This window comes from Camellia sinensis, chromosome 8, assembly GCF_055761805.1.
Source record: "Camellia sinensis isolate YWXY chromosome 8, ASM5576180v1, whole genome shotgun sequence".
In the NCBI taxonomy this organism is placed as follows: domain Eukaryota; kingdom Viridiplantae; phylum Streptophyta; class Magnoliopsida; order Ericales; family Theaceae; genus Camellia; species Camellia sinensis.
In genome coordinates this window covers 199,715,149-199,734,672 of record NC_138968.1, presented here as the reverse complement: position 1 = coordinate 199,734,672, position 19,524 = coordinate 199,715,149, and the positions used below count along the sequence as shown (strand labels likewise).

The 19,524-nt window shown below is 35.1% G+C and overlaps 3 protein-coding genes across 9 annotated transcripts in view; 1 reads left to right on the top strand and 2 right to left on the bottom strand.

The window, feature by feature from the left end:
- LOC114278007 (inosine-5'-monophosphate dehydrogenase 2) overlaps positions 1-3,674 on the bottom strand; it is a 73,177-nt gene extending 69,503 nt beyond the window's left edge. The window contains exons 1-2 of one of the 2 annotated variants that reach the window (XR_014339102.1): positions 2,277-3,474; positions 1,450-1,629 (exon numbers count right to left, since the gene is read on the bottom strand). Coding sequence is in view for 1 of the 2 variants with exons in the window: in XM_082884920.1 (XP_082741046.1) it covers positions 1,450-1,629; positions 2,277-3,281 (1,185 nt within the window). In the remaining variant the exon portion in view is untranslated. Of the gene's footprint in view, positions 1-1,449; positions 1,630-2,276 lie in introns of both variants that reach the window. The other variant, XM_082884920.1, reaches the window with a different exon arrangement.
- Positions 3,675-7,992: 4,318 nt separating this feature from the next.
- On the bottom strand, positions 7,993-10,290 carry LOC114266061 (Carbohydrate-binding X8 domain superfamily protein). The gene is made up of 3 exons (XM_082884915.1): positions 9,929-10,290; positions 8,498-9,469; positions 7,993-8,309 (listed from the first exon to the last, which is right to left on the bottom strand). The coding sequence occupies exons 1-3, from the start codon at positions 10,017-10,019 to the stop codon at positions 8,278-8,280; spliced, it is 1,095 nt and encodes a 364-aa protein (XP_082741041.1). The 5' UTR covers positions 10,020-10,290; the 3' UTR covers positions 7,993-8,277.
- A 2,752-nt stretch (positions 10,291-13,042) lies between these two features.
- LOC145797541 (uncharacterized) lies at positions 13,043-18,850 on the top strand. Of its 6 annotated transcripts, none has more exons than XR_014339099.1 (7): positions 13,047-13,365; positions 14,539-14,563; positions 14,873-14,897; positions 15,198-15,258; positions 15,922-16,038; positions 17,396-17,579; positions 18,765-18,850. XR_014339099.1 is itself a non-coding variant. In XM_082884914.1 (6 exons), exons 1-5 carry the CDS (start codon positions 13,104-13,106, stop codon positions 16,034-16,036), a joined length of 552 nt encoding a protein of 183 aa, XP_082741040.1. In that variant the 5' UTR covers positions 13,043-13,103; the 3' UTR covers positions 16,037-16,038; positions 17,396-17,407. The 6 variants fall into 6 exon arrangements, 2 of the variants coding, with proteins under 2 accessions (XP_082741040.1, XP_082741039.1); XR_014339097.1 differs by having other exon boundaries at positions 14,837-14,897; XR_014339098.1 differs by lacking the exon at positions 18,765-18,850 and adding an exon at positions 18,227-18,413 and having other exon boundaries at positions 14,837-14,897.
- Positions 18,851-19,524: the final 674 nt, after the last annotated feature.

The window sequence follows — 19,524 nt, the reverse complement described above, 5'->3', positions numbered from 1 at the left end:
TCTGGAAAGAGCGTGAGCAGGTTCTGGGTAACTGGACGGGAAGAAGAGGCCATGTTTTTGAGTTGCTAAGTGTTTCAGAGAAGGGTTGGTTTCCAGGTGTTTCAAGATTTGCAGAGAAAAGCTCTCCGAGCGTTCAGAGGTTTCAGACTCGTATGCACAGCCTTCGCCTCAACCTTGTTTTAAATAGCCAGGGCCAGCCACGCGCATCGCGCGCCTCTTGCCGCCCGACAAACTGGCACGCCTTTTCATGGCACATCTTTTGATGAATTGGGCACGCCTTTTTATGGCACGCCTTTTGACAAATTGGGCACACCTTTTGAGGGTGCAACTTTTAAGGGTCCGACAAGACTCTGTAAACTGTCCCGACATTGATTCCGGTTAGCTCCTTTATGGGTCCGACAAGACTCTGTAAACTGTCCCGACATTGATTCCGGTTAGTTTCTACAAGGGTCCAGCAAGACTCCGTAAACTGTCACAACATTATCTTCTACAACGGTCCGACATGACCCCATAAACTGTCTTCTACAACGGTCCGACATGACCCCATAAACTGTCTTCTACAAACGGTCCGACATGACCCCATAAACTGTCTTCTACAACGGTCCGACATGACCCCATAAACTGTCTTCTACATCGGTCTGACACCACCATACAGTGTCCTCTACAACGTTATGACACCCCATACAGTGTCTTCACCAATGGTCTGACACGACCATACAGTGTCTCCTATCCTCTTTTATTTTTATGTATTTTCTTGGTTTGTTACTCTCTCCAAACTCAAGTTGGTTAGTTTTTCTCCTCCTTGAGTTTGCGGGGGGCTGTTAGAATTTCCCATCTTTACCTTCACCTACTCCACTACACACTCCACTTCACCTACCTCCACTTCACCACACACTCCACTTCACCTAACCCACTATCACCTCCACTACACTCCACTTCACCTAACCCACTATCACCTCCACTACACCTACTACCACATTTTCTTCTATATATAGATTGTATAGGAATTGTAATTCATCTATCTTGTAATCAATCAGAATCAATCAATAATACATCAGTAATTACTACCTTCTTATTGATGAACCATATCCAATCATTCACACACCCCTCCCCCATCCTGCCCTCTGTGAAAGAAAAGTAAGACCTTGCTATGCAAAAATGGACAACCTATAATTCCTTTTATTCTTTTATAAGGGTATTATACATAATCTATGTAAGAATTTTTTTTAATATAAATATAAATTTTGATTGACATGTTAGATGAGAGAATGGGAGAAATGAAAATGAATGATATTAAAAAATTCAAGGCAATATAAATTAAAAGTAGATAAATGCTAAATAAAACTCATACATGGAGTATAAACTAAGCAAGGGATTTTATTTTCTATCACGAAAAAATCATCATTTACGATAGCAATACAAAAGGAGTGTGATGATGGCATGCATCACCTGATATTCATAAGCTCCAGGAGCTTCATTACTTCCAGCTAAGAAGCTTCCCATCATTACAGTTGAAGCGCCAAGGACCAAAGCCTTGACAATATGTCCGGAGTTTGAAATGCCACCATCAGCAATGACAGGCACACCACTTCTTTCAGCAATAGATGAAACCTTGTAAACCGCAGTTGCCTAAGAAGTTTCCAGGAAAGGGGAAAACAAATAAATGAGTATAAATATAAGAATAGCCCCAGAAAATGGAAGAGAAGTCCCTGTCATGATCAACAGTTCTTTATGGCATTAACATCCTAAACACAAAAACAGGTAGGTATCCCAAGAAGCTGTTCCTAAGGAGAAACAGACTAATAGTTGTTTCTCCCAAAAACTTGTTGTCAATGTTTCAAGTGTTCCATACATAGTGCATGATAATAAGTTATGAAAACATAGAGCATCAGCAGCTGCTTCCACAGTTAATCTTTGTCAGAAATCTTTTACTTGAAACATGCAGTTGTAGCAAGTAGGTAGCACTCGAAATTGTCTCAGCAAAAGAATAATTCCTATCAGAAGAGAAGCCCTCGATTTGAAAATTTTTAGGCATAACAGACGCGTGGGCATGGGCATATGCATCTTGAAGTTGAACAATGTTTGATATTTCATGACTCAAAGTCCACAATGCATCAATTCGTTATATATATATATATAGGTTAATTCCCAACCCAAACCTGTTCCACATCCCCTTTCCTCTGAGTCCGAGATGAAATAAACAACAATAATTTTAGAAAATAATGAAACATTCTGTAAGAATAGTTTTGACAATAATTCATTTTTTAAATCAATACCTGTCCTCGGCCAACAGCACAGACCTCCTGGGTGGTGCAAATGGAGCCGGAGCCCATCCCAACTCTCAATCCATCAACTCCAGCCTGAATCAAATTCTGTGCCTGGTACATGGTCACCACATTCCCACCGATGACATCCAAGTCCGGATAAGTATTCTTCACGTACTTAATCATCTCAATCTGGTAGCTTGAATTACCTTGCGAACTATCCAACACCACTACGTTGACCCCTGCCTTCACCAAATGCTCCAATCTCTCTTTATCTGATTCTCGCGTTCCAATGGCCGCTCCCACCATGAACTTTCCATCCCTCCCCACCGACGGCATCCCCCCACTCTTCGGAAACCCCCTAATCCTCTCCACATCAGCTGCAGTCACCACATCCACTACTTGTCCTCCATCTTTCTCATTCACCAAAGGCACGAATTCCAGATTCTTTGCTGCTAAATACGCAGCAACTTGCTCGAAATCATAGTCGGATGGCGCTGAAACCGGTGATTTCACCATGTAGTCAGAAACTCTAGCCTCTTTGTCCTTCAATGCCTCCCAATCAGATATAGTGACGACGCCTAAGAGCTTGGATTTGCTGGTCCCAGACTCAGTAACAAGGATGATGCGGCAGCCAGCGGCAGGGAAATCAGCGACGGAATTGATGGAATCAGAGGGGGATAGGAAAGTCAAATCGGAGAGGAAGGGGAAGCGGTGAGACTTAGCGGAGCGTATGATGGAGGCTTGATCGGAGGGGGAGTTGTTGGAGTGGACGATGCCAAGGCCGCCGAGAGAAGCCATGGAGAGGGCCATGGAGGACTCGGTGACGGTGTCCATGGGGGAGGAGACGCAGGGGATGGAGAGGTTGAGGTTGCGGGTGAGTTTGGTGGAGAGTTGGACAGAGTCAGCGGGGAAATCGATGTAGTGGGGGAGGAAGATCACGTCATCGTACGTGTACGAGTAGCCCTGCTTGAACAGCCTCTCCGCCGGATATCCATCTTCTTCTATTCCGGCCATAGATGCCGCCGGCTTTTACACTCCACAAACACGTTCAGTGAAAGAGAGCGCTAGGGTTTACTTCACGCTCTTCTAATCTATATCTATCTCTATCTCTATCTCTATCTCTTGGTCGGCGCCAAGTGTCTAGTAATATATATATCTAGGTATGCGCCACTCCACTTTGTCGTGTTTGGAGGGAAAATTACAAATCAATGTTGGGCGCGGACGCGTGTGTATGGTAATTTGAGTGTCCCCAACCACTGCTCTATTTTCCCGCCCTTGGATTGGATTAATCTGTGGGCCCATAAAGCTACGAACAGTAATAATGGGCTCGCCAATAAGATCAGATTGGATTGGAGGAATCCGGTAATGTTAGAGGATAAAAGGTTCTCCTGACGAGGAAAGTAATTCACTGGAAAACAAAAGGCAACGTGCGGATCTATAAGTTGCGGTCTAACCTTGTTTCTATTTTTTAAAAAATATCTTTTAAAAAAATTTATTTTTTTATTTTTTATATTTTTTATTTTTACTGAATTTTTTTAATATTTTAAATAATCTTTTTTATTTTTTAGACATATTTAACATAAATACACTTACAAAATAAAAAAAATTGTAAAAAAAACATTTTAAAAATTCACTAAATATCAAAAATACAAAAAATATATATAATAATTCAATACATTTTTTATATTTTTATGTATTTATTAATTTTTAAAAATATTTTTTCACAAATATTTTACTTTTTAGATACATCTAAGTAAAGTGTATCTAAAAAAGTAAAAAAAAATGTTTAAAATTTTAAAATTTTAAAAATGTTCACTAAAAAAAAAACATGAAAATCAAAAAAGTCAATTTTCAAAAAACTTAATCCAAAGAACTCAAACCAAACACACTGACTATTATTATTATTGACCCAAAACAAAACAATTAAGAAGTATTTTGAAAATATGGTTAAAAATTATTTTTTGATTTTTTTTTTTATTATAGAAGGAAATAAATTAAAAATTGAGAAGTAATATTAAGCCCAATTCTCAAAATAGGCATAATTAGGCAATCCACTTTCACTTTAAAATTAGTTTCTACTGTTTAAAATAATAAAAAGTAAATTCAGAACCCAACCTTTTCCATTAATTATTAACATTGTGGGGACATATTTTTAGGTAGTCTACGTGGCCGAGATTGTTAGCTGAGATGTCACGTGGGCGGACCATGATGCCGAGATATGGTGCGATATTACCAGAATTCGAGATATTTGGATAGAGGACTAGAGTCCTAGATGGCATCAGGCTACCTATTTGGATAGAGATAAGACTCTTGAGGGAGTTCATCTTAATTTGAATAATGTGAGTTGTGATAAATGTTATCCTTGTAAAAGATAAAGTCCCATGAAATAAGACTTCTAGGGAAAGTTGGACACTAATCATTATAAAAGTAAGGCATTCTCGTAGGTTTAAGGTATGCTTTATTTGAGATACTTTTATGCTTTCATTATTGAAGTTTAAGTACTTATATTGATATCTGTGAGAGATAAGATTATTGACTTGATCGTCGAAGTACCTCTGTGTGAACGAACCACCGCGGTATTCTCATATTCTTGTTGGTAGGTGTTTGGGTTTAATCTATTCTGCCGGTGCTCTCCAGCTGAGTTCCCTGTTTGGTTGTGTGGTCAGAAATCAACGCCCACAAACATGTATGGTTCTCGTTCAGGCTGTAAATGTGTTGAATCGAGTCGAACTTTAATATATTTAGATTTATTTATTAAGCTTTTTACGAATACGAACTCGAATTCAATACAAATTTAACGAACTGAGTTCGAGTTGAGTAAGCTTAAGCTTGACTCGAATTCGAGTCTATTCACGAGTCTTAACAAGTCAAAAAAATTTAACAAGTTCGATCTCAAGTTCGAATGCAAAAAAAATTTAATGAGCCGAATTCGATCGAGCTTTTACCGAACCAAGTTCGAACCTGCTCACGAATTCGATCGAGCTTTTACCGAACAACGTTCGAATCTGCTCACGAATAACTTTATTTATTTGCTAATCTAAGTCATCACCACTATAATTCCCAAATCTGCCCAAAAAAAAAAAAAATTATATAATTTATTAATGGCCAAATAATTATTATCTATAGGATGATTTGCTTGCTTCACATTTGTTCTTCTTTTTTTAAAAAAATAATTTTATACAAGTTAATAATTTTTTTAAAAAAATTATTGAATAATATAACACTTATTCTTATGGTTAAAGAGGATTCTAAATTAATTTTTAAAATTTTATCATTACATGATACATCAATCACTATAAAAAATGATACAACTTAGTAATTTATATAAATTTTTTTAACCAACTACCTATTTGTCAACAAATGTCCTTTCAAAAATAATAATAACCACTGTGTTTGGTTTAAATTTTTTGAATTAAATTTTTTAAAAATTGTTTTTTTTTTGTTTTCATGTTTTTTTGTTTTTAATGAATATTTTTTAAATTTTAAATATTTTTTTTACTTTTTTAGATGCACCTTACTTAGTTATATCTAAAAAGTAAAAAAATTATGAAAAAATATTTTAAAAAATTAATAAATACATAAAAATATAAAAAAATACAAAAATGTACTGAATTCTTATATTTTTTTATATTTTTGGTATTTAGTGAATTTTTAAAAGATTTTTTTATAATTTTTTTACTTTTTAGGTGTATTTATGTTAGTTGTGTTTAAAAAGTAAAAAAAAATTACTTAAAATATTTTTAAAATTTTAGTAAAAATAAAAAAATACGAAAAATAAGAAAATAGAATTTTATGAAAAATATTTTTTGAAAAATAAAAACAAACGAGGTGAATGTAATTTTTATAAATTTTAAAATCTCTTTTATTGATTTCTGAACCCACTTCAATAGTTTGACTTTTTATTCTAATTTGGATGAGTGTAAATTAGTGCCCAAACTCCACAGCCACCAAACAAGGCTAAAATAATGGGTTAATCCAAATGAGGAACAATTTAATTATAACAAGATATCTAGTACTACATAAGAGCATCTCCAATGCACTAGGCATATAATACTTGTTAGTTAAAATGCCTAGTGTGATTCACTTTTTTCAATTCTAATGCACTAGGCATATGATTAGGCATTTTGGCTCAACTCATATTTGAAAATCTAAGTGATTCGTGATTAGATCAAGATAAAAATATTCCAAATCCCAAAAATCCAAAACACACAATATAAATCAACAAGCACTTACGAAAGTGATTTAGATTGTTTGTTTTGTCAGATTAAATAATAAATCGACACAAAGGATTTTTACGTGGAAAAAACCACAATTGGACACCTCCAACTGTGATTAAAAAAACCACGGGCGAAACGCCATAAATCAATCCACTACTGAAGTAAAAAGATTACAAAGATATCTTACAAATTACCCAACTTAGTCAATCTGTCTTCGAATCTTCTGTAACTCTTTTTCACGACTTCATCTCGGAACTGATCAATCTTGAAGTTGATTCCACAACCTCACTCACATATAGAATCAAACACCTTGCGAAACTATATGCTAGAATCTTCGGAATCCACCGAAGAGAACTCTCTCTTGAATTTAAAGAAACCAACTCCTTGATGTATGTATTTTAGATCATGAGTGAAGAACTCTTCTTAAGACATCAAGAAAAACTCTAAAAAAACTCCCAAGAAGACTTTAAACACAACCCTAGTTTGTTTTGATCAGATCTAGAAAACACGTCCCAAACAAAACAACGTTAGCAGCTTTAAATAGGAATCTGAATCGCGATCTCCGCTCGAGCTCAACATAGCCCGCTCGAGCGGACTGAACAAAAACTGCATATGAAGAAACAGAGATGCGCTCGAGCGTAGGAGTTTCCGCTCGAGCGTCAAATCACGCCCACCAGAATCTGTGCTTGCCCTGTCAAACTACTGTGACCTGCTAATCTGCGCTCGAGCTCAATAGTCTCCGCTCGAGCGGACAGTACAAAAACAGAAAAACATAGTTTTGAATCAACACAAGATTTTGTCTCCGGATTTGACAACACAGGGACCTAACAATATTCACTAGCTACATGTAGCTAGCCTTCAACGCTAGGCAAAATGTATTCAATCATTAGGATCATTTCCCTCCATCTTTGTTGTTGACGTGGCATTCTATAAAATTAATAGTATTTAGATAAACAGGTAAAATAAAGAGGATGGTTGGAGTAAAAACATAAAACAGTTGATAGGCAAAATAAAATATATACTTTATAGTAATATTTAGATAGGTAAAATGCCTACTACCGTTGGAGATGCTCTAAAGAAGACCACCCCTTAAGTATCTCCAATTATTTGCACTACAATACCATGGCATTCTTCTTCTGTTAGATTCTCTCTAACTTCATCATTAGAGGGTCTTCTAGTAGAAATCTACGGACTGAGTTTTATTGAAACTTTTCAACAACCAATTTAATTGAATTTTATGACCTCACAGTATACTTAGAACTTATCAAATTGGAAAGGGGGCATTACATAATCAAGGATGGAATAGAGTAATTGAGGTTGTGATATTTTCAATTCTTTTGTTGTATACGTACGATGCAAATATTTTTCAAAATTATTATTGAGTCTCACTAATTTCTATCATGCCCTATTTCCATCTTTATTAATGAAATGATACATTTGTTTTAAAATATATTACAAATTAATCAATTTATACATATGGTACCCAAAAAAAAAAATGATCCAACAAATAGAAAATAAGAATTTCATTAATACATCAATCAATGTCTAACACTCCCAAAAATCTAAATTTAAACATTGATAATGTATGTGATCCCCTAAACAAAATCTATATTTAGTTACAAAATTTGCATTTGAACGAAAAAGGATTGGAGTGCTGTAGACAATCTCTTCGTACATGTTGATTAGTTGAATCCCCTTATGTGGACTATATATCTTATTATTTTTATTGAGAGAGAGCGAGAGAGAAAGAGAGAGAGAGAGAGAGAGCCTCTTCTGTAATATTGTATATGCTTTTAGTAGTATTCAAAGTGGCACCCGTCATAGCCTGTGAAAAAAAAAAAAAAAAAAAAAAAAAAAGAAAGAAAGAAAGAGAGAGAAAATGAGATTTAATTTTGCATGTATTACTTTCTTTCTTTTTTTGAATGAATTTTATAAAATGAATAATATCTATTATCAAACAGTAAAAATATAGAAATAGAGGAGATAAAAGAGACATCAAAAGAGACAACTGACTTGGATCCACAGTGACGAGAATGGCAGTGCCTCCAAAGTCACAGGTGCCTCCGGCGACCTTGGTTCTTTGCCAGAAACTATTGAATGCATAAGAAGCGTGCGAAAGCAATGTGTCTGGCTGAAAGCATGAGCCATTGGGCAAGACCGAATCGCAGTTAGCTCCTGACCCACATGCGTAGTTCATAGCCTCTTGGATGATCGGGTCTGGCACTGTTGGCTTTGCCACGCACCACAGTGCTGAAAATGGGGCCTTCTTCGGAGGTGGCGGCACCGCAGGCGGTGGAAACACTACCGGCGGCTGAAACACCGGCGGGGTCGGCACAAATATCGATGGCGATGGTGGCCCATTATTATTGAAAGGGGGGCTGGGCTGAAAATTGTAAGGTGGGCTCAACACCGGTACTGTTGGTCCTGGGACAATGGTGGGCGGACTCGGAGGTCTGGGAACAATTTCTGGTGGATTGGGCCCATTTGGGGATGGAATGGATTGTGGTGGGGTTGGGATAATGCCGCCGCCTCCACCGGCTGCTGGGCCTGGAGGCGGGCTTTGGAATGGTGTGGAAGAGGAAGGAGGTGGTAGTGGGAATGACGGTGTGGGTGTGGGTGTGGGTCCACCACCACCTCCTCCTCCGGCAGTGGTGGGTGGTGGTGGAAACGTGGGAATGGTTGTGGAAGGAGGTTGAGGGGTAAAGGGTGGATAGACACAAAAGGGAGGGGCATAATCAGGCAGGGGAACTGGAGGAAGAGAATCGTAAGGTGGCAAAGAGAATGGTGAACTGACACCGTAGGGTACGGTGTTAGAGGCATCCAATTGGGGACCAATGTCAAACTCCAAGTGCTTTGATACTTGTATTTCGTTTGTCGCTTTGTTGATTAATGATGACCCTCTTTCTCTTTCTCTTTCTCTTACTCTTACTCTTGCTGGATGTCTGGCACCTCCTTCTCCTACTATGTGCATTGATCTTCTTGCATCTGCTCAGCAACACACAAGATAATGATTCTGATGAAATTTGGACTTGAATGCTGTGTTTGAATAAGATATATACTGTTATTAATTTAATTTAATTTGGACTATATGCAGCTAAACTGAAGTGAGATAATGACTAGTAGCATAGCATCATTCCTCGTAGCAGATCAACACAAGTTAAGATTAAGCAGATAATTGTACATGTAGTAGTACTGCACATGTAAGAGCAAGACAGCCAATTAAAGAAGTCTACAGTATATACTACAAGATTAAGCTTAAAATTAAAGAAAATAAAATATGCAACATTATTATTGAGCAGTCAGTTTGATGAATATTAGAATCATTGAGCAGTTGCTGAAAATGCAAGTGATGTTGCAATGTGCAGTACTAGCTAGTAGCTAGGTTGCTAGTCAACAGTCACAGATGGAGAGAGACAGGGAGGAAACAAAGCAAAACGAAATTACCAGAGTGGGTGAAGGAAAGAGCAGCAACAGATAAATGGACAGCTAAAACAAGGACCCGAATTTTCAGGACAACTCTGCATGTTTTCTCCATTAGGGCTGGGGCTTGGCTAACTTAGCTTAGGTAGCTCCCAAATATTAATTACAGAACTAAGCTTGCTAGCTAGTGTAATATTACCGCCCACTAGAAGCCTGTATATTATTACTTTGAAAAGAAATTAAAGCCGTTTCTGCTGATCCGGCACATACATGACAACATTCTTAAGAACCACAAAGCCAGCATGAATGAATGGCCTTTGCATATATATATATAGAGAGAGAGGTAGAAAAAGAGCTGGGGTTGGATTAGAATGAGCAAAGCTAAAGTAGCTATATAGCTAGCTAGCAAATTGGAATAAGGATGTTGGCCATGAAAAAATAAATAAAAAATAAAAGAAAAAAGATGATTCTTTGGCAACTAACTTTTGCACTGTCTCACAATGCTTGCCGCTTTGATTTGAAGATGTGCGACTGAAGAAATGTAATAAAAAAGAAAAAAAAAGGTCTGTAAGAGAGAGAGAGAGAGAGAGAGATGGTGTGTCTTTAAATTTTTTTTGTAAAGATCACTCTATGAGTCCAAATCATTTAGAGTGATTTTTGATAAAATAATCTTAGAGTAAAATAATATTATTGTATCCTCAACTTAGTAACTTTGGTAGAATTAAATTATAGCCATTAAAAAAATTACTCTAACAAAATTCAGTCTAAAAGATCTAGATTCACTTGGCATCTCCTAAATAAATGCATTTATTTGGATCACATTACTTTTTTATTTTTTGTAAATCTTTTTATAAAAAAATCAAAATATGCACATATTTAAATCATTCCAAATAGCCTACTATGTATTATCTTTTGTTTTCTGTAATTAATTTGTTGTAAGTTAAGTTGTGTTGGTGTTGATGGTGGGCATATATGCTTAGCTTGAAGTTGGAAAAAAACATGTTAAAGTGTAGTTTTTTGATCCTTTTGGTTTTGCTTGCTTTCTACTCAAAGCCCCCCCTCCCCATCAAGAGACGAAAGTAGCTCTAGTATAAAACTCTTGAATCCAGGTTGGATAAATTCACCTGTTACAAAGTTTATTTTTTTTCAAGTTTTCAAATTTAAATTTGTTCATTTATTCATTTAAATGTATCTATATATCAGAAAGTTACACACATAAATGAAAGACAGTTAGACGATCTCCAACTTAAACTCAAATTTTTTTTTTATCAAATTTAAAATTGATGAAAATTTGATAAAAACGGTGTTCTAACCGTTTTACTAAATTGGTATTAAATGAAAGGAATCCTACTTTTTTCATCAAATCCAGGAGCGTTTAACTTTTTCATCAAATCTTGTAAGTGAGCATTGGTGGACGACCGGTCAAATAATCGGGTGGACAACTGGATTGGAAAAAATTTGAAGAAAATTTACATTAGATCGGACGACTGTCCGGACATCCTTCCCGTCAACCGATTGTTTGATGAAAATTAAAAATTTAGCATTAAAATGCTTGGTATCGAACGAAGCTTTATACAATACACAATATATGTGGCATAGAAATGAGTCGCTAGCTAATCATAGAATGCTGTTAGCCATATATGCTAAGAGTAATGATAAACTGAAAATTAACAAAAATTTTTGTTCAAAATGACGTAACTTATTATTATTTTTTTATTTTAATATAAAATACCAATAAAATAATTTTTTTTTATAAAATTAACATTACCATCAATGTTTTAAAAATCGGACCGGACCACCCAATTCGATCAATCCATGGTCTGATTTGGATATACCCTCTAACTTAATCCCTCAAGTTATTTTACGCAAAACCTATGGGAACCGTGGTTAAACTGCTAAACCGGTCGGTCCAGTCCGATTTGCTATATTTGGTCCAATATTAAAAAAATTGATGCTAAAGGAATTTGAACCCAACACCTTAGAGCATCTCCAACGGTGGTAGGCATTTTGCCTATCTAAATATTACTATAAAGTATATATTTTATTTTGCCTATCAACTGTTTTATGTTTTTACTCCAACCATGCTCTTTATTTTAGCTATTTATCCAAATACTATTAATTTTATAGAATGCCATGTCAACAACAAAGATGGAGGGAAATGATCCTAATGATTGAATACATTTTGCCTAGCATTGAAGGCTAGCTACATGTAGCTAGTGAATATGAGTTGAGCCAAAATGCCTAATCATATGCCTAGTGCATTGGAATTGAAAAAAATGAATCATACTAGGCATTTTAACTAACAAGTATTATATGTCTAGTGCATTGGAGATGCTCTTAAACTCTAAAAAACATGAATTTCTACTTTGTCACCATGCTTCCTTATTAATGTGTAGGAAGGGATTAGGGGGGCGTGCTGTGACAGACACAGGGTCGTTTTGGTGCCAGCAACCTTTTTGTAGTTCTGTAATATTTTTGATATATTTTTGTATCTTACTTTTACTTAAAAAAATAAATAAAATACTATTTTGAGTCAATTAATAAATATACTTACGGAGATTTGTTTAAAATATATATGTATGGTTTTAGAAATTATAAATACTCAGTTGACAAAAAAATGTATTTAACAAAATTAACAGAAAAAAGTGAAATTCTTATTTACTTTTGTATATAACAATAAAATTATGAAAATTGTTAATTAAAACATATTTATCAAGGGTAAATCACATTACCCCTTGGATCATTTTGGTCTTAGGCTTTCAATTGATTTGATTGACCCTTAATTTCAAATTCTGCATCAATTTGGTCTAATTCATAATATCATTAGTATTTTTTAAGAAAAATTATTACTAAATTTGTTGAGGTTAATTTACTGAGTTGGCTAAATTTATAATTTTGCCCTTAAAAATACAACGCATGACACTTATGTACATATTTTTCATAAAAAAAATAAATATTAACAGTTGTAATCACTAAACTAAATTGAGATAAAGTCATAAATTCAAAATCAAAATCAAATAAATTAAAATTATATAAACTAAAATGACATAATAATCAAATATGATAACTACGGTCATAATTTGCCCAGCTATCAATTGATGTTTGTCACATAAATGTTTCATTTTAAAAAATATCTATATAATAAGGCAAGAGGGATTTTGAAAATGTATAAAATGTATGTGAGATACATTTTGTTTGAATGGTTCAGATCAATCGTCAATATATATCAACGATTCTGATCTATTTACTTCCCGCCCAAACCCTTCTCTTCCTTAAACTTCCCATCTACCCACGTCTCCTCATTCCCTCTTTATCTCTCTCTCCCTCTCTGTTTGGGTCACCGGAGGCTAGGGTTTCCACCACCATAGCCACCGTCATCATCATCAACTTCCTCGAATTCTACATTGACGCCGCCATCTTCTCTTTCTCTCTCTGCTTCGAACCCCCATGGGAGCTCTCTGGTACCTCTCTCCCTCTCTCTCTCTCTCTCTCTCTATGCTTCTCTATGCTTCAAGTAAATCGATGTTTGTTGGTGGTTGCCTATTTTGTGGTTCATGGTTTATTGTTTAGAACTATGGCAGAAATTATTGGTTTAGTTATGAGCTTTTGAATTCTGCTTCTCTTTAGTTATGAGCTTTTGGTTAACCATTGTCATTGTCATTTTAATTTCCTTATTGTGTTGGCAACAGTAATGTTCTATCTTACATCTGAATGGTATTAGACATAATTTTATATTTTTCGGAGGGGAAGGACCTTCTCCTTTGGTGGCTCAATTCCAAAGGCTGCTCCCATTGCTAACTGGGCACTTGATTCCTGGAACACCAATGCAATATAATTAAGAAATTTATGTAGTGGGGTAAATCCAGTAATTAATGCTAAATGACAACTTTTCCAAAAGTACCACTTGGTGTTTTAGAACGTTTCACCATTTCCACTTTTCCAGTAATTAATGCAATATAATTAAGAACGTTTCACCATTTCCATTTATCTCTGGTGTTTTAGCTCTAGAACACAACTCAAAACATCAAGCAAAATCACTATTACCTACAAATTCTTATCCTCACAAGTCACTATTACTGTGAATTCAAACCTGCCATGGCATAAGCATGCAGGAAACTGAAAACAACTGGATACCCCAGATTCAAGTTGTCGGTTGGCCCATCCTTACTTTGCCAATGTCCCTTGCAACTTACAGGACCACCATCATAATCTTAATTTGCTTTCAAATCTTCTGAGAAGTTCTAGGCATTGTTTTGGGCAAAAGTTTTCAAATGTCTACTAGACTACTACTTGAATCAATTTCACCTCCTAGCATCACCTTTCAAACACATATAGATCTAGATTATTGTTGGAAGAACTTCCACTGGTAAATTCCACAGGTTCAGTCCTTTAAACACAATTTTCAATATAGGTGCTTCAAATGGTTGAAATTCTTTTGAGTGGGGTTCAAGTGCCAATTAATTGAGGGTTATTCCCAATTAATTTGTTTCTTTGCTGGATCTGTTTTGTTAAAAATCTAGATGTTTTTAGGGTTATATTTTGTTGTTGTTTTTTTTTTTTTTTTTTTTTTTTTTTTTTTTTTTTTTGTTCTGTCACAGGTTTCTAATTTGATAGTTCCTTTCATGGTTTTTCAGCATTGTTTGGTGGTTGCAATTTCAGGTAGTTCCTGACTTCTTTCAATTTCAGGCGGTTTCATGATTTTTGCTCCCCCCCTTTCTCTCTATCCCTATTTGTTTTTGGCTCTCCAGAAAATGTAATTTGTTTACATTTTCTAGAATTGGATTGTTTTACTATGAAGTTTTTGAGTGGGGGTTTTTGTCAATTAATTTGTTTCTTTGTTGGTTTTGTTTTCTTAAAATCTAGATATTTTTGATAGATGTTTTGTTAGTTTAGGGTTCTGTTTTTTTTTTTTTTTTTTTTTTTTTGTCACAGGTTTCTAATTTTACAGACCCTTTCATGGTTTTTCAGCATTGTTTGGTGGTTACAATTTCAGGTAGTTCGCTGACTTCTTTCTATTTCAGGTGGTTTCATGATTTTTATTTTTTTCCCCCCCTTTCTCTCTATCTCTATTTGTTTTTGGCTCTCTAGAAAATATAATTGGTTTACATTTTCTGGAATTTGATTCTTTTACTATGAAGTTTTTGAGTGGGGTTCAAGTGCCAATTAATTGAGGGTTATTGTCAATTAATTTGTGTTTTTGCTGGTTCTATTTTGTTAAAAATTTAGATGTTTTTGATAGATGTTTTGTTATTTTAGGGTTCTGTTTTGGTTATTTTTTTTGGTTCTGTCACAGGTTTCTAATTTGACAGACCCTTTCATGGTTTTTCAGCATTGTTTGGTGGTTGCAATTTCAGGTAGTTCGATGACTTCTTTCCATTTCAGGTGGTTTCATAAAGCTCTTGACCTCCTTCCCTTACAAACCAAATTTCAATAGGAAGTTCCTTCTATAAAATTTGTATCTTTTAGAATAAGAACCAGCCATCAAAAACCCAAGGGGATTGTATTTGATCTACACATTTACAGAGAACTTGGGAAATTTGATTTGTGAACAAAAAACAATAAAGAACTTGCAAATGAAATAGAGGGTGGTTTTAAAATTTATAAAAAAGAAAAAAATACACACACACACACACACACACACACACACACACAAATTCTTTCCCTTCTCTTTTCACTGCACAAATGCAAGATCCCAAACACAACTTGAAAGTGCCTATGCAAATAAATCTTAACCACACGAGTTAAATTTTAGAGCAAAGCAAAGCAAATAAATCATAGAAAGTAAAGTAAGGTAAAGCATGTATGTATATAACCTACAACACGGATCTACATACTACATTTGACCATCCACTGCTGAGGTTCTTATATATTTAAATTAAAAAAGAACCTTGCAAAATACATGATTTCTTTAGAAAATACAATGTACATTAATGTCTATTTAAGTTTCAGACAACTACTCTGGGCTAATGAAAGTCTACACTCTTTCTTATGCTTCCTCGGTAAAAACCCATGTACAGAAACTGTGACATCATCCCGAATCAAGCTGGCTTCCTGCCCTGTACGAGGTTTCATCGGATTATTGAAGGCTGTCCCAGTCTGCACAGTCTATGTCCTTCCAATCCCTGCAAATAAACGTAGGGTGAACTACTTTAGCAACAGATGCATAAGTGTTAAGATTATTGATCTCATTTAAGAATTTACAATATATCTATTACTGATTACTTTCTATATATACACAAATTGAGGGTTATTGTTCTACTTTAGCAACACACACAAATTATAGTTTTACTATGAAGTTTTTTAGTGGGGTTCAAGGGCCCATTAATTGAGGGTTATTGCCAATTAATTTGTTTATTTGCTTCTGTTTAAATTTTGAATTCCTAAGTAAGTAGTAATCAATTTTCTCTTTTAAAAGGGCATATATGGGAAGAAGTGAGGGAATTCAAGAACATAGTTTATAAGCAAAACCATGTGAGCACAGTTTACATGTCATCCATAACTTCTCTGGAATGCTTCATCTTCTTCTTTTGTTTTATAATAATCTGTTTTCTCTTTTAAAAGGGCATATATGGGAAGAAGTGAGGAAATTCAAGAACACAGTTTATAAGCAAAACCATGTGAACACAGTTTACCCTAGAATGCTTCTTCTTCTTCTTTTTGTTTTATAGTTTTATAGTTTTTTTCACTATTAAACTAATAGTGTAAATTTGTTGGTAATGTTCTTTATTATCTTAAATGACCTATTCTATTTTCTGAATTTGGAATTAAAATCGCAGTTTCTTCCTCTCTCTGTTTTTTTGTTTTTTGTTTTTTGTGGCTGTGTGTGTTTTTGTGTTTCCCTTGCTGCAATTCAAACCCCAAAACAGAGGTACTTTAGTTCTTCAGTTCTTTGGTTCTATTTGTTAGATTTTTCTGGGTTTTGTTTTTACGGCTTGAATTTTTGGTCAATTGGTGATTATTGGGTTGAATTAGGGTGGGTTAAAGGCATTGCAGTTTCTTCCTTAACCTTTTGGTATGATGATGTTCTAATAAGGAGCCTAATTATATTTTGGAGTTTGTTTCATGGTGGGTCACCAAAGCTCAACAATGGTTGTTTGCCTAAGCCATTTTCTTGGTAAAGAAACAGGGATTTTAAAAGCAAAATTTAAAAATCTAGATGTCTGATAGATTGGGGTTAGTAGGCTGGTTCTGTTTTTGATTAAATAGAATGATGTAAATATGGTCATTTCAGCACCAACTGGAAGTGGAAAAACAATACATTTTGAGCTTTGCATTTTGAGACTGTTGTTAAGGTTCATCTCTGTAGAGGGAAGATTTATTCACTTAAAGGGGATGCTCAAAATAGTAGGCTTTCTACAATAATATTGTTCTGTTGCTATACATTGTGTAATTGGTATTGTTTCTGCATTTGTACCACAATGCCTAAAATATTGTTTTGTTGTTATACATGGTGTAATTGGTATTGTTTCTGCATTTGTATTTGTTGTACAGGTGCTTTAACTCGCTGTAGAGTGAATGCTTTTCTGCCTGTTTCCAATCCGATGTAAATATGGTCATTTCAGCACCAACTGGAAGTGGAAAAACAGTACTTTTTGAGCTTTTCATTTTGAGACTGGTCTCAAGGTTCATCTCTGCAGAGGGAAGATTTATTCACTTAAAGGGAATGCTCAAAACAGTAGGCTTTCTACAATTTTATATATGAAAAAATTTTAGATGTTTATTTAAACACTGAAAAGTTCAGAAGATTATTGATTTCACACCACCAGGACACCTACCAATGTTCTTTATTTCATTTACTTTGTATTGTTGGTTAGTTTTGGGAATTAACTCCTTATATTATGGAAGGGATTTTATTATTATTTGATTTTATTTGATCTATATACATATATATAAATATATTTTTAGGGTCTATTATACCTTATTGTTTGACTGATGAGGTCTATTATAATTGTTAAATCCATTATTGCTTCAACAGTTGAAATCTTTTTCTGTATACTTTCACTTTTATCAATGATTAGAAAAGGGATGTATCTTACAAAACAATTACAGTAGTTTTGGGAATCTCTTATGTGTGAGAAGGGATTTTGAATAAGGGAGAAGGGATTTTGAATTTGTGTGAAAATGTATCAGAGATACATTTCAATTCAACAACTGAGATGTGTTGTTTTTAACCATTGAGGGTTGAGATGTGTTGTTTTCAACAGCCCCTTGATGTGTTGTTTTCAATTCCTGCCCAAAACAATCCCCTCTCTCTCCTGTGTTCCACCCACTCCAAACATTATTTGCACACTTCTCTCTCTCTCTCACTCTCCAACTTCTCAGGTCTCAAACTCTGTCCTCAGAGATCTCTCTCTTCCTCTCCCTCCTCTCCATTGCCGCTCTACTTCCACCATCACGTCGTCTCCACCGTCGCGTCGCCTCCGATCTCCACCGACAACAACTCTTCATCTCTTCTCCATATTAGATCTCAACCCACTACGGCACCTCCGTCCTCTATCGCAGAGAAACCGTAAATCATCTCTTCATTTCTTATCATCTACAATAAGTTTCTTGAAAAGTCATCATCGATATCTTAGCGTTCATTTTCATTTCTTTCAGGATAAAGAGTTGCGGTATCGTTTCATCTATAATCATTTTCCGAGTTTGCACGAGGAGGTAATTTGACTGCCAGTGATTTTCTTATTTGAGGTTTTATTTTCTGCTACAATTTGCATCCTTTATTTCAGTGCTGGTGTGAAACCTGACAATATGCATTTTTCTTTTCTTTTTGATTTGTTCACTTTTGTAATTCATGTAATTTCTGTAAAGCAATGTTTGCAGAATTTGGCACATGCATTCCTCAAATTCACTGATTTTTCAGGACATTATAGGAAAAACGGATGTGGAGACTTCAAAACTGATTATTCACTGATTATTCACTGGTGCTGGTGCTGGTGTAAAGGAATCTCTAGACTTCAAAACAGAAGTTTCTGAACGAGGAGTACCTGCAAAAAGGGAAATTACTTTTGAGACAGAACTATTTGGGTCAAAGACATTTTTGATATATGTTGAACCTGTATTCAGCAACGCAGGGGATACTATTGGTGTGAATTACATGGGTATGGATGTAACTGATCAGGTGAGTTCATTTACAAGATTCAGCAGTCTGCATAGTGCCATGGTGGTCTTCAACATTAAATTCAACACTACCTAATATTATAAATTGATTTGTGATTACCATTTCGAAAAGAAAATCTTATTAGCTTTTCTTCGTATTGAATTTTTATGTTCAATGTTTTGGTTTGACCTATGTTATGATTCTTTCAATGTCACGATTCGTTGAACATCCATGTCTCAGGTTGGCTTATAAATATTAGGCTTATTGTTATTGAGAAGCACCTTTGATGTTGAGAATAATATTGATTTCAGTTTTTGCTATTTCATAATTTCTTTTATTACCTTTTTCCAATGTACTCTACCATGCGACATCAATCTAGCACTCTGTGTAAAACTTCAAGAAAATTGTCCCATGCTCATGCAGCCTGCCCTTATACGCTTGCTCATGTGCATGCATGTTTGCGGCCTTCAGTCATTGCTACACTCCGCAATCTATCTCCCTCTATAGTATGTTGATTTGAAAA

Excerpts from the sequence above, each read along its gene's own strand:
- LOC145797541 (XM_082884913.1), top strand. The coding sequence starts at position 13,104 with ATGGTTCAGATCAATCGTCAATATATATCAACGATTCTGATCTATTTA. Across the intron at positions 13,366-14,538 it reads ACCCCCATGGGAGCTCTCTG|CATTGTTTGGTGGTTGCAAT; the intron begins GTACCTCTCTCC and ends ATGGTTTTTCAG. Across the intron at positions 15,259-15,921 it reads TTTGGTGGTTGCAATTTCAG|AAACTGTGACATCATCCCGA; the intron begins GTAGTTCGATGA and ends ACCCATGTACAG.
- LOC114266061 (XM_082884915.1), bottom strand. The coding sequence starts at position 10,019 with ATGGAGAAAACATGCAGAGTTGTCCTGAAAATTCGGGTCCTTGTTTTA. Across the intron at positions 9,470-9,928 it reads TCTTTCCTTCACCCACTCTG|ATGCAAGAAGATCAATGCAC; the intron begins GTAATTTCGTTT and ends GTTGCTGAGCAG. Across the intron at positions 8,310-8,497 it reads TCTCGTCACTGTGGATCCAA|GCTATGACGGGTGCCACTTT; the intron begins GTCAGTTGTCTC and ends TTTTTTTCACAG.